Source organism: Rhipicephalus microplus, chromosome 9 (genome assembly GCF_043290135.1).
Source record: "Rhipicephalus microplus isolate Deutch F79 chromosome 9, USDA_Rmic, whole genome shotgun sequence".
Classification (NCBI taxonomy): domain Eukaryota; kingdom Metazoa; phylum Arthropoda; class Arachnida; order Ixodida; family Ixodidae; genus Rhipicephalus; species Rhipicephalus microplus.
Genome location: NC_134708.1, coordinates 97,299,328 through 97,312,763, shown reverse-complemented (window position 1 = coordinate 97,312,763; position 13,436 = coordinate 97,299,328). Strand labels below are relative to the sequence as shown.

Here is a 13,436-nt window from a genome sequence, read left to right as displayed (position 1 = left end):
GCCAACGATCGGGTGTCTTTCCACCGAGCGTCGAAGAACAGCATCACTCTGGGCATCAGAGACGTGCGACGCGGGGACGTTGGAAACTACAGCTGCGTCATTTCCTACGGAGAGTCGTCTTCGGCGAGCGTTACGGTACCCCTGGTTATATCTGGTGAGCATGATTGTTTCGGTTATCAGTATACGCTTTAACGACACGCCGCTGATGTGAACATATATACGTATCTATACACGTCCACACATACCCGCATGCCATGCTTGCATAGACAAAATTATGCATACATGCGCGCGCTCTACAGTATACAACACACGCAATCGACGCAGTTCTTTGGGAAACGTTTACACCAGCATACATGGCGAATTATGTGCAACATACACTGTGTGACTCCCAGCACAATTGGAGTGAACCATTCCTACGTTGATTGATTAGTGGGGTTTAACGTCCCAAAACCACCATATGATTATGAGAGACGCCGTAGTGGAGGGCTCCGGAAATTTTGACCACCTGGGGTTCTTTAACGTGCACCCAAAGCTGAGCACACGGGCCTCGACATTTCCGCCTCCATCGGAAATGCAGCCGCCGCAGCCGGGATTTGAACCCGCGACCTGCGGGTCAGCAGCCGAGTACCTTAGCCACTAGACCACCGCGGCGGGGCAACCATTCCTACGTCAAGGCAATTGAAGAAAAGTAATTTTGACTTATAGCTGCGACTTCAAGGACTGGAATGGGGAAAATCCTGTCCTATTCTACATAGCCATACACGTTTCAACTGGGCGTCACAAGTAATATCCTAGGTACATTTTATATGTCCTCGTAGTGTTTTTTTACAGCAGGCTGTTCTGTAAGTTTTAGGGAACTTTCACGATTACGCGACGTCTGAAATACTGCCGATTAGAAAGTTCTCTATAATGCGATTTCAATGGTTCTCACGAACGCCACACTCATACATGAGGTGTCCTTTTACAGGTATGGTGACTATTTATCTCTCTATATAGAATTGTTTTCAGCAGCCCGTCCCTGCATCGCTTTCCCCTGTTAAACGCGTGGAGCTGCTTGTACGGAAGGCAAGAATGGGTAAACTTGGCACTTTTGTATTTGCTGCACTGTATTAGTATCCCCCTCCCCGCCGATTTTAATTCAGGTCATTAAAGTGCATCGCGGATAAATTTTTACAGCGAGAGCTGTTATGAGATCGCAACACAGTTCACGTGCGCGCCGTAGTTGTGCGCCGCTGCCGCCGGTGTCCTTAACCACCATCGCACGAAACAAGAAAAACAAAACAAAAAAGCACCATCGCATTCCAACCCGGGTCTCCTGTGTGCCAGCCCAGTATTCTACCAGTAAGCCACGCTGGTGCTTGAAACTCTTTTGCAAGCTGTCCTTAGACAGGCTTGATGTCGGGAAAGAAATCGCGTTAATATGAGTAATAAAGCGTTTAAGAACAGCACAGGAAAAAAATCAGGCGTCACACAATGCGAATTGCGCAACGAGCGGGGTCGTCCAACGCTCCACCAATTACAAAAGCTTGTTCTTGATCACCTATAAGTTGTGGCGCATACCCACTGTTGGAGATTGTTCGCCGGATTGCAAAAGCTTCTGGTTCGTCGTCGTCAAGCACAGCACAAAAAAAAATGCACGAAGTTCCTTGCAGGTGTGCAGCAGGTGCACGCTTCTTATAAGAACGACGAAGGATAGTGATAGAATGCCTGTCTATTACACAATGATTAATGGCGTAGCGAGTACCCTGCAAGTGTGCGTGATGAAGTTTTTTTTTTTTTTTTTTAAGGACACGGAAAGGCCGCTTTCCTAGCTTTGGCATTGACAGTGTTGCGTGTGCCGCGAAGGCCTGGCGATATTTAGGACACCTTTTCAGTATTAGCCGTCGATGAGAATATCCCTACAGAACTGGATTTTTTTAGCGCTTGCGAGCTATTTATTGTATACGTATGTCACGAATATGAAATGTGGCACTTTATAAAAAGACATTTACACGCTAGGTAAAGATTGTCGGGATAGCTGACCAAAACATTCCAGCAGCAGTTTGCAGCAGCTGTTTGTACATACACGGCCCTTCCCCACAGCCCCAGTAGTTTTGATTAGGCTCCTAATAGCTAATATAATCAAAGCAACAATTTATGCACCGAGCAGCTGTGCTGGTGACTGCTGTACTTTGAAGTTAGCATAACGTCATATTAGCAAGACTGACATCTCACAACATGACTGCTCTTCCGGACTGTTCTCTCAAGCACGGGAGACTCAATTTGCGGGCGTGCTGAACATATTGTGAGCGCTCAAATTACAGGTGTTCGAGTGGTACATAAGATATTCGCTGAATGCGTATCTAGATGTCATTCGGACTTTTCCATCCACCATCTAGTCAAAGCTTCGTGCTTCCATATGCATGAGGTGTCTGCACCACGTGTTTGCGCCGAAATCGAGCGTCAACTGGGCTGTTTCTGCACTCGTTTCGGTTCTTCGCGTCATCCACGAAAATACAACAGTAAAATAATTAACGTTTTTCGGGCGCATCGGTCAGCGTTCTCTTTCTATATCGTATTCCAAGGGACACGAGTTACGCATGATAGGGCAGTGTAGCGACCACGCCACCGCAGACAATTCTTACTCGGCGAATAGACGAGGCTTTGCTCTCGCAATTCGACACAAATACGCTCGCTTTATTATGCGTACCCAATCACAACGTGGATAAACTTCGACGATGCCGCTCAAGAATGCACCGACCAGTCCTGGCCAAGGCCTCGCTTTTCGGGCAGTGGAATGCGTTTGAGAAGTCGCCGACGTATTGCAGCAACGCGTTGACGGATTGAGCCACTCTCGGTTCCCAGTAAATCGGACACCTGTAGAAGGTGGCGATAATGTAGAAGAACTGCGCGTGCGAAACGCGTGTTTCGCGAACGACCACGGGATCGTACCAGTCGGTCACGTTGAGCGCGTGCAGCGTCGAAGCCAATCCCAAGGCCGCGACGACAAGCGAGAAGGGCACCGGGCGCCAGTCGCCGCCCGGTTGGCTCTGCACGAAGCAACGCTTGAATCTCTTCATGCTGGCGGCAGTGCTCGGAGACCAGTGGGCGTGCGTGAGCAGCTTGAACCACAGGGCCTCTGCCAGAATCCGGCCCACAAAGGCGTAGTTGGGAAGGTAACGCTCGTCGGAATCGACACTGATGTATCTGTAGGCGACGGACGACAACTGGAGCCACTTGTCGCCTGAAAAATTTACGTGACCGTACCGCGACAGCTGTTCACCGGCTACTCTCAACTGGCGCATCTTCACCACCTCGAACCCATACGCCCGCCCTCGCAGCAGGTTCTCGCCGAAGTCCGCCGTGGCGGTCGGAATGGGAACGGTGTTTTCGGCCGGTTCTGCGTAGGGAAGAATTTGCAAGTTCTCAATGAAACTCTCGAACCGTTTCGAGTCCTCGTCGCCAATCAGTGAGTATCGCCGGCAGCCCGCGTAGACGGAGTTCTTGAGGCGAGCGAAGATTCTTCGGGCCTCGACGTCCTTCTCGGGGCTCGTGAACTGGGCAGCCGAGAAGGCGTCTTGTATCTCCGATATGTAGAACAGGCTGGACCCGCACACCCTGTACACGCTGGGCGCGGTGCCGTCGTAGAACTGGTAGAAGTCGCGCGATCCGAGGACCACGCTGTACCACACGAGGTAGGCCACCGTCTTCGCTGTGGCCTCGCTGTCCTCGTTGGCCGCGAACGCCGAGTACAGGGCACGTATTTCGCCAACACCCTGCACTTCTATGGAGGACGCGTTCGACAAGGAGAAGCCGCACCTTTCGAGGCCGTATTTTACGTCTTCGATGTTCCAGACTTCTTGATCAAACGCGCCGCTTTCGTTTGCCGTGGCGTACCCTTTTCGTGCGCGACCAGCTACGGAAATGTAGCTGCACAATTCGAGTACGTATCTGCGCACAGCTTCTGCCGTCGTCGTAGCGTTGAGAGTCACCGAGATGGCGTCTAGTACTGGAGCGAGTGTTTCGAAGTCCTGCTGTTCCTTGCTGCAGACGCGTTTCATTCTTATGGACATCGTTGCACTTGGCACATCGAAAGAGACGTAAACCACCGACGCGAGTTCGTATACGACCGAGGCAGTGACCATGTAAGCAAAAGCCTCTCTGCTCCTGAAGACGACCGCACCTTTCCACGCAACCTTAATCAACGCACTGGCGAGAGAACGCAGGAAGGCTGGTCTGCGTGTGGCGATCTCCATGCACGACCTGTAGTACGCCGTCACGAATCGCCCGATGTCGCCTCTGCGCGCGTCGGCTGCGATGTGGCCGGTGATCAGGGCGCGCCACGAGTACATGCTTTGCTCGACTTGCAGCTGTAGTCCGTCGGCGATGACGTTGGAGCAGACGTAGGCGAAGAAGTCTTTGCAAGGGACCACACTTCTGTTGACGTACCAGACCACCAGGTCGGCTTCGTTGGGGCAGCAGAAACGTGGATCGCCCGTGTCCCGGTTACGGCGTCCGAATAGGTAGGCGACGTAGACGGCACCGACGACGAAGGTGACCACCGCCGTCAGGCCGCAGGTCAGTGCCGGGTACGGGTGCCACGGGTGCTTGCTCGCCAGGAAGCCGAGCAACGCTGCTACTCTTCCCACGTGTTCCGATGCGTTTGGTACGTCAGGGTTCTCTTGCTGAGGCCCTGTTCTCGCAGAGCAGTCTTGCTGAGTTTTGTGGCCTCGAAAAACTTGGGCAGGGCAGTCTTTCATGGCTGCATCCCTGCAGCCCGCATTCTTCTTCTTCTTCATCAACTCGACAGATCGAGTGCCCTCGTGCTTGCGTTGAAATTTTCCCGAGGAGATGCACTCGCTACAGTTGCTTGACTAATTTTGCGCATTTTTCATATACGCCAACTGCGTTGCTGATTCAGATTTCTGTTTGAAAGCACTTAACATGCTTTTAATGCGGGAGCTGCTTCGTCGGTCGTCATTTCCTGCAGAGGTAACAGAAAGCTATTATCGTTATCATCATGAACCGGCGCGCGCTGTTTTCGTCTTCTTCACTCCCAGCACGCGTGCGGCCTTTCGTCCGGCGTGGAATGCAATAGCCTTGACGGCCAAAAAAAAAAAAACGAGCATAAACAGAGAGAGAGAGAGAGAGAGAGAGAAAGAAAGGCATGAAAGGCGCAAATGGTGTGAAGAAGCACCACTTTTTGCAGACTATAGTTGGTTCATACTTGAAAAATCGACTTGCTGCGCAAACTTGAAGGAAAACGAGAAGGCAGACAGGAAAGAGCGAACCGCCGCACCGCGGTTTTTGGTATTCCTGTCTCCCTTCTTGTTTTCCTTCAAGTTTGCGCAGCAAGTCGATTTTTCAGGTGTAAAGACAAATGAAGAAATGGAGAAAGATGCAGACACAAGTTGATATAAAGAAATGGAAAGGGGAAACAGTGAGAGAAAGAGGAAAAAAATATTAGAAGGCAATTGTGGAACCGACTACGTGTACAATCTGTTTCACACTTGGGGAAAATGTCGTAGCGCGTGGCCTCACGATGCGGCCATGATGCGGCCAGCGCGGCAGTCGCGCACTGACCGGATCATGGCCGCGTATTCGGCTACGGCGGCGCGCGCTGGCTGCAACGTCAGGCAGCGGGCGAATTTCCTCATTGCTCCGGAAATTGGGCCCATGATTCTCATCATGTCACAGTACAGCATGCCGTCCAAAATGAGCGCCGTCATCGCTGCCGCTGGGGACATGAGGAGGTATTAAGTGAAGTTGGAAGCTTGACGCGTGCATTTCGGGGCCGGCGAGCGAGTGCTGCCTCAAGTAACGAAATGCCATCCAGAAGAAGCACGTTCAGATCATTATCCTAACGTACATCATTCCTGAACTCATTCTCATTTGTTTCATTGTGTTGAACCCGCATAGCTGCACATCAGTCGCTGTAGAGCGCTGGGGTTTCCGTTTTTTTTATTAGAGTAACGTACGTGCTCCGTTTGGTATTTCTTCGTCGCAGCGTGCTGCGGTTCACAGCAGAAATATATATATATATATATATATATATATATATATATATATATATATATATATATATATATATATATATATATATATATATATATATATATATATATATATATATATATATATATATTAGTAAAGACGCTTCCACGTTAGTAAAGACGCTTCCACGAAAGTTTCGTCGCCCCTTTTTTGCCTATATATATATATATATATATATATATATATATATATATATGTGTGTGTGTGTGTGTGTGTGTGTTCAATTGCACGCTTCTCAAGCATCTGCGCATGCGCGAGCTGCTACCGGCGCGCTAGTGCAGCGCTGGCCGTGCGCTCCGAGATTTCCCCTAACACGTATCTGATCTGTGTGCCTTCCAATTATTGTGATAGCAATTATATAGAGACTCTCGGATCTTGCCACCGGCGTCGACGTAGGTGTCGCCGTCACTCACCGTATATGTATACGTATCTATATGTGTAAAAATGCAAGAAAAAAAATCCAGAAAAAGATTCCGGCACGCGGAATCGAATTTGGTTCCTCTGAATCGTGAGTGCGAGGCGTTTTAGTGTGAAACAGACTGTCCATTTTTTGCCAGCTCCCGCAGGACGAGCAGCCACTGCAGGGCCGCTGGCTAGAGGCATCTACTTCGCTGTTTTGTGTACACCTGAACGTGTCATTTTTAACGGCAGATGCACAACAAATGTCACTTGCGTGTTTGCGAGAGCCTTCGAAGCGCCCCTCATGTCTGCCTCCGAAGGAGTCAGTTGAAGCAATGCCACCAACACGTGCGCGATTTCCGCGTTGTCGCCCGGCAAATCGTGAATCGGTTGGAGGCGTTTGTGTCGACAAGCAGCAACGACCCACTTCGCATGTGCTCGCAGTGGTCATTCGTCCTGGATTGCGTTGTGTAGATTTTATTCAATCGCTTATAAGCAATGCGCTATGTACTCCACGCGGCGCGAATCGTCGGACCCGAGCGGTGCCCCGTGGTGTCGCTGCGGCCAGCCTTGCAGTGACAGTTTCGTTGAACTCTTTTGTGCAATAGTGCTATAGTACTTTAGTATAAAGGAGCATAAAAGAAGACTGAAGTAGAGAACAAATTAGCATTGAAACTGTATACTGGTAAATTCTACTTTGAAAACGCTACTGTCAGAAGTTTTGTCACCATGGCCTAACTCAGAAAAAAATCAATCAAGAGTTTCACTTTTGAATTTGCGGCTAGCATCCTATATAGCGACGTCAGGGATTAAAAGTAATTTTTTTGTATTTTGACTTCATTGCCCCCGCCAAGCTTTGTAAAACTTGGTGCGTTAATTCTAGGCATTACCCAACGCTAGTAAACGCCGTCGAAATCTGACTTCAAGGCGGCTGGTGCAGGGACCTTAATGTGTAGTCAGCACTCGCATTTTCTTTTTTCACGTTTTCTTTGTCCCAAGCGCCTTATCGCGGCGAATATGGCGTTTTTGGTTCGCGAAAAAGTAGTTTACTTGTACGAGAATACTTATTTTTCTATTTAGTGTGTCTTTAATAAGGATCAGTGTACATGCACGTGACAAATAAACCGTTTTTGAGCGGTCATATCACTCAACATAGTGTTCGGTCACGTCAACAGGCATGCAGGTTAATAATATAATGCTTCATTTTAGGCAATAACGTTTTCCGCGGCTATAGTCGCACATTGTTGGTGCGCGACATTTCCATGCGATGATAATAGTGGGCTCATGGCCTCCGAGACGGCGCGCCGGGAGGTATATAGCGCGATCTCGCAGGCCATGGCAACTTACAAATCCTTTCACGAAGTGCCGGTATCTGTCCGCTGTTTCTAATGTCCCTAGATCAAACAACTTGTTTCATCGCGGAACATGTTTCATCTATAGAGACCTCAGCTGTTCCCGGTTGCGGCGAAAGCCTCTCGAATACACAGACCGGCAGCGCCTCACTGCGCCAACAAACGCCGCACCATTAACGCGGTTGTCCGGCGTTCGTCTCCGCTTCACAAATTCGTACTGTTACGAAACTTTCGATGACGAAGTTACTTCTCGTGTTCTTGATGCTGGCGTGGGCGCTTACGTGGGCGCTGGCTTCGGAGGAAGGTGAGCGACTAATAGGTTCTATATACGTTTCGAAGTAAGCAATACCCGCGTTATTTTGGAGTTGAGCCCGATATTTCATTAACCATGTGAATATGCAACATTGAGCTAACATAGAGATAACCTAACAGCTCGACCCGCACCCCATTTATTGCGTGGACTTCATCAGACAGTGTTACCGAAGTGTCTGGTCGTGATTAAGGTATTAAAATTAAAGCGCTAGCCAAAACATATATAATTTAAAAGTAGTTTGGTCAATGACGGCACCTTTTATTTTTGACATCGCTAGATGTTATTGTAAATAAGACAAACGTTGTAGTACTACAGCGGGCGCGCGTATTTGCAATATCAAACAGCGAGTAGTTTGTTGAAATAGGCTTTTAGATTATATGCTCATTTGATTCTAACGCGAAAGTCATCAGATATGTAGCTGCATGATGCATCAGTGAGACCAAGAGCTTGTTCGCAACGGCGGTTTGCATAGGTGCTGTGACCAGGTTTGTCGCAGTAAGACTTCGGTTGGGTCTAGTCGGTAGGTAACTGATGAGGTGAACACTACAGCGCAATCGACGACGGACCACTAATAAGAGATAAAACAAGCACTGTTGCCAGTTCTTGTCTAATCTCTTCTTTGTTGTTCATCGTAGATTTCGCTAGTTTTCACCCCGTAAGTAATCCGAAACTCAAATATTGCAGGAACTGGTCGCGAATCGTGAGTTTTTATATAAAAAAAACTGCCCTTTTTGGCCTGCTCCTTCACCTCGCGCAATCGAGCCGCTAGTCTAAAACAACGGCTTTAGATAATAAAAAGCCAAATCGCGGCATCTGCCTGCAGCGCACGAGTTGGGCGTTCCATTGCAGAACATTTGCGGCAAACTTCGTCGGGCCACCTCTGCATGGGAGTCGCTGAGGTGCAATGAAAGCCTATACGCGGGCGTGTAGCTTTCTATATGCGTTCGAGAGATATACCGACCATCCAGGCTCGCCCAAGTTGCGCAGCTCGGGATTCTCGACTGCAGCTCCGCGGGAGACGAAACTGTCGCGACGTGCATGCACCGTGAAGCAAAATGTTCTCGGGGACCTTTCGCGCTGAGATGGGTGAAGGACAGCGCCGCAATCGGCCACGGTCGCATCTCGGTGCTCAGCAAGACTACGAGCACGACGCTGAGCATCGACGCCATCCGAGTGGAGGACATCGGCAACTACACAGCTGCGTCACGAGAAACGCCTTCGGAAGCGAGTCGCTCATCATTCCAGGTGACGCATATGCGGCGATGAAGTACACGTGCGTGTAACGCGACGGCAGCGCACTTCAGTATTAACCAACTGAGCACGACTGGAACTATTCATGTCCTGCCTCGACCACAATTCCGAAACACGCGGCCCGCCTTTTATGCAGTGTTTTTTTTTTCTTTAATAAGTACACGTTCACAAGCTACGCATACGGGACTGCTCTCAAGCATTGTTTTTTTTTTTCGCGATATGGACAATAGATCACCATGTATCAAAACAGATAACCGTGGAACGAAAATTCTATGTTTCGCAATGCGCGCGCAGATATCAATCATTATGGTTATCAGTATCAATAGGATTTTCATATTGATACGTCAAGGAACGACCCTTACATGAGATACGGGCAACGCTTTGTCTAACGGCAACGCAAGCTGACATTTCGCCCCCCCCCCCCCTCTTTCCTTGTACACTAGCCGTCTTCTCGAATGATGCGGCACTTTCACAAGACTACATTTAGTGACTGCGGCCCGCGATGTGAGGTGACGCTGAAACCACCGCATATTACACCTGAAATATTCGGTTGTTCTACTTACTTCCCTCACCATCTGTTTCCTCTCTCTCCTTCCCCACTGCAGGAGAAGATACCTGTTAACCAGATATCTGTTTAACTCCCTGCCTTTCAGCATAGCCTTTCTGTCTCTGTGTCCCTCTCTTGGGCTGTTTCACGTGGCCTTGGCACGAACAACAATGCAGAGTCGGAGGTGTGGTTCATTAACCAATCAGCAAGCTTGGGGTAAATTGCACTGTCCCCTTCGTAGGTGTGTGCAATACACAACGGCTTGAAGTAACGGCTTTTCCGAACATCGAAGTATTGTTGTTCATTTTACTTGCCTAATGCACTCCTAATTTGACAAAAAAAAACTAATGAAAGAGAACACAAAGTTTGAAAAAATAACGTTTACGAACAAGAACTGTGAAGATTAGCAAAACGAAAATGAACGTTGAAAAAAAAAACGTGCTCTAGCATCGTTCCACGCAGCAAGATTGCGCAACTGTGCAATCTTGCTATGCGGAACTGATCGCAACCTGATATAAAAAAATATGGGCGTTTTTTTATTTCTTGTTTTCTTCCGGGCATGAGGGGAAGGGAGTTTACATTTCCTGGTAGCATGCAGGACTATCATCTCTTCTAAATGAAGGCAGAGAACCATAACATTTCAATAACCCGAAAATACCGCGCGAAAGGTCTCTATTTGCGCCACTTTCGCGGCTTCCACAACCCATTGCCGTGCATTCTGCTGATAGAGTAACGGAATCTTCGAAGTTTTTCATCCTAATGTTTGAAGAGAATTCTTTCGGCGACTCTATGACTGTCATATAATGTGATATGGGCCGAGTGTTTCGTAGACAAATGAACCTTCGCATTCCGATGAAGTTGGCTCCAGTTCCGGGGTGTTTTCTTCGTATATACCGTTACCAACATATAGCACGGTCATGGTTTCTTTCGCATGTCCCTGCTGTGCTACGTCTTGGCGAACACGGTCAACGCCCGCTTTGTTCATGAGCGATTCAGTGGTGGCGCAGCATAAGTTGGCGCCACGCCTTTTGAAGTAGGGTGCTTCGTTTGTCTGAGGCTCCACCAGGTGACGCTACTCGTCCGCAGCCAAGGCGATATTCAAACCCCACTCGCTCGCCACATCGCTTCGATTCAGCCTTTATGCACTGCGCCCGCTTCATTTTAAGTGGCAGTGCCGTCTCTAAAAGTGGTGCAACTTTAGTGCGCGCTTTTCAGCACGGTCTCACATAAAGAAATACGCAGCAAGTCTGGTAAGAGCAAGTCATGCTGAGCAACAACGTGTTCCTGCTCTCCTTATTCGCTTCATACTATCCTGTGAAGCCCGTAACAGCAGTCGGTGAGTTTCCTTACGCACTCCCAACATGCTATCTTGCACGTGACGTCATGGAAGCAGATATTTCGTGTAAAGGAACTCGAGCATGACGGCCTTGATGACGTCATAGCTGCGTGATCACGTGATTGATCCAATGTGACAGCGACGCCACTGTAAACTTTTTTGTCCGCTGTGCATGAATAACAAAAGAGCATGCATGCGGTGTCGTCACAATAATAACGCAAACTTCACGTCTGGTCATGTTAGCAGTCCAACATAGCGGTTTCAATGACGTCAGTGCCAGCCATCTGGATACCTAAGACATTGCATGCACAGTACGTGTGACAACACTCGGCAGCATGGCGCATATCTCTCAAAGCGTCACATTTCCAGAGGCTCCAAGGGTGGCCGACTTGACTTTCCCGTCGAATCTCGCGATGGGCGACGAAGTTATCGCCCTGTGCGTGGTCAAGAAAGGCAGCGCCGGACCGTACCACATCACGTGGCGCAAGGACGGCGCAGAGCTGAGTGCCACCGGCGAGCGGCTGTCCTTGTCGACGCTGTCTCCGAGTAGCGCGGCTCTGAGGATCGGAAGCCTTCGGCCCGAAGATATCGGCAACTACACCTGCACGGCGAGCAACGCCTTCGGCAGTGACACCGTCGCGGCGCAGCTCGTCGTCAATGGTAACACGCCGCTTTTGCTTCGGGGATTGAACGCTTCGGATATCGCCCCTCCGCGGTGGTCTAGTGGCTAAGGTACTCGGCTGCTGACCCGCAGGGCGCGGGTTCGAATCCCGGCTGCGGCGGCTGCATTTCCGATGGAGGCGGAAATGCTGTAAGCCCGTGTACTCAGATTTGGGTGCACGTTAAAGAACATCAGGTGGTCGAAATTTCCGGAGCCCTCCACTACGGCGTCTCTCAGAATCATATGGTGGTTTCGGGACGCTAAACCCCACATATCAATCAATCTATCAACGCTTCGGATATCGTTACGTTGACTGCAACCGAGACCCCAGTTTCTCAACTGGAAAGGAACCAACTAAGCCATAAGCTCGTAAAAGCGGGCTCTGGATGAATATTATGGGCGTAGTAGCCAGGATTGTAATTGAAACGGGTAGGGGTAAGGAGAGCCGTGTGCGTGTGTGTGTGCGCGCGTGTGTGTGCGTGTGTGAATGCACATACACACAGATGGGGTGGGGATTCAATCGCCGGTTAAGCTTTCATGAACATATATGTCAAGTTCCCATGCATGTATTGCAAAGAACTTACGGATAATATAGTTCTGGATTTATAATTTATCAGTACAAAGATATATTAGGCTTTTCTAAAGATAAATTTCAACAAACCATTGATTATATACTTCGCAAAACGTAACTGACTTGTCAATACAAGCTGCAAATATATCGCAGAAAAGTGGGACTGGCTCGAGGAGTCAATTTTCCGCATTGAGCCACGCTGTCACGCGCCACGCGTTTCATACAGCTGCGCGACGTGCGGCCGGGCGTGCAATAGTGCGCAATAAAGGCACTAGATGGCGCTAGTTGTCCAGCGCGCTCACTTCTTGCGTTGCCTGGGAGAGCTTCCGCCCGCTTCTCCTGCACAGTTTCAAATTGTCTGTAGCGGGCTCCGGAGTGCCTCCGTACTCTAAGCGCGCTCTCCAGCTCAACGCATCTGTCACCACACTGAAGCAACGAGAAGTATTCAAAGTCATGCGTGACGTCCCAGAAAATTTGATCCTTATCGCCGCCGTCTTCGCATGCGCACAAGGTTCCGGTAAGCGCTGTACATTACATTCAAAGATCATAGTGCAGTCGCCACGCAAGAAGACGAAATTAGGAGAGAGCATGGCGCGATATGAACTGAAGCTCACAGGTATTGGCAAGTTCAGTACAACCCTAAAAAGGTATTGGTTTGTCACTTTTCTGTTCCAAATGAAAAGCCAAGCCATCGAAAGCCTCGGAAACGTGCTTGCTAGCGTCGGTGCGTCCTGAAAAATTGTTTGCAGCATGTTTTCAAAACGGCTGGTATCGGTTTTCACTGTACCCTGACGTCACGACGCGGTATAAGCGTCACCTCACGTGCTCCCGCGAGATATCGTGACGTTTACACTGGCGCTCTCCTCCGTGGCTCCGCCGGTGGCGCACAAGCGGCTATTTCGTATGTTTTGGCACCCGATCAGGGCGTCGGCAGTAAGTACATTCCTCTATAGCCCTACGTCATCGCAGCTAG

The 13,436-nt window shown here is 49.3% G+C and overlaps 1 protein-coding gene across 7 annotated transcripts in view; it reads left to right on the top strand.

The window, feature by feature from the left end:
- Nucleotides 1–13,436, top strand: part of LOC119163139 (cell adhesion molecule Dscam1) — a 187,275-nt gene that overhangs the window by 73,692 nt on the left and 100,147 nt on the right. Inside the window, exon 1 of one of the 7 annotated variants that reach the window (XM_075874130.1) lies at nucleotides 11,509–11,891. The exons of the other annotated variants lie outside the window; for them this stretch is intronic. Within the exon in view, the coding sequence (XP_075730245.1) occupies nucleotides 11,567–11,891 (325 nt within the window). The 5' untranslated portion in view covers nucleotides 11,509–11,566. Of the gene's footprint in view, nucleotides 1–11,508; nucleotides 11,892–13,436 lie in introns of those variants that run through there. 7 annotated transcript variants of the gene reach the window in all.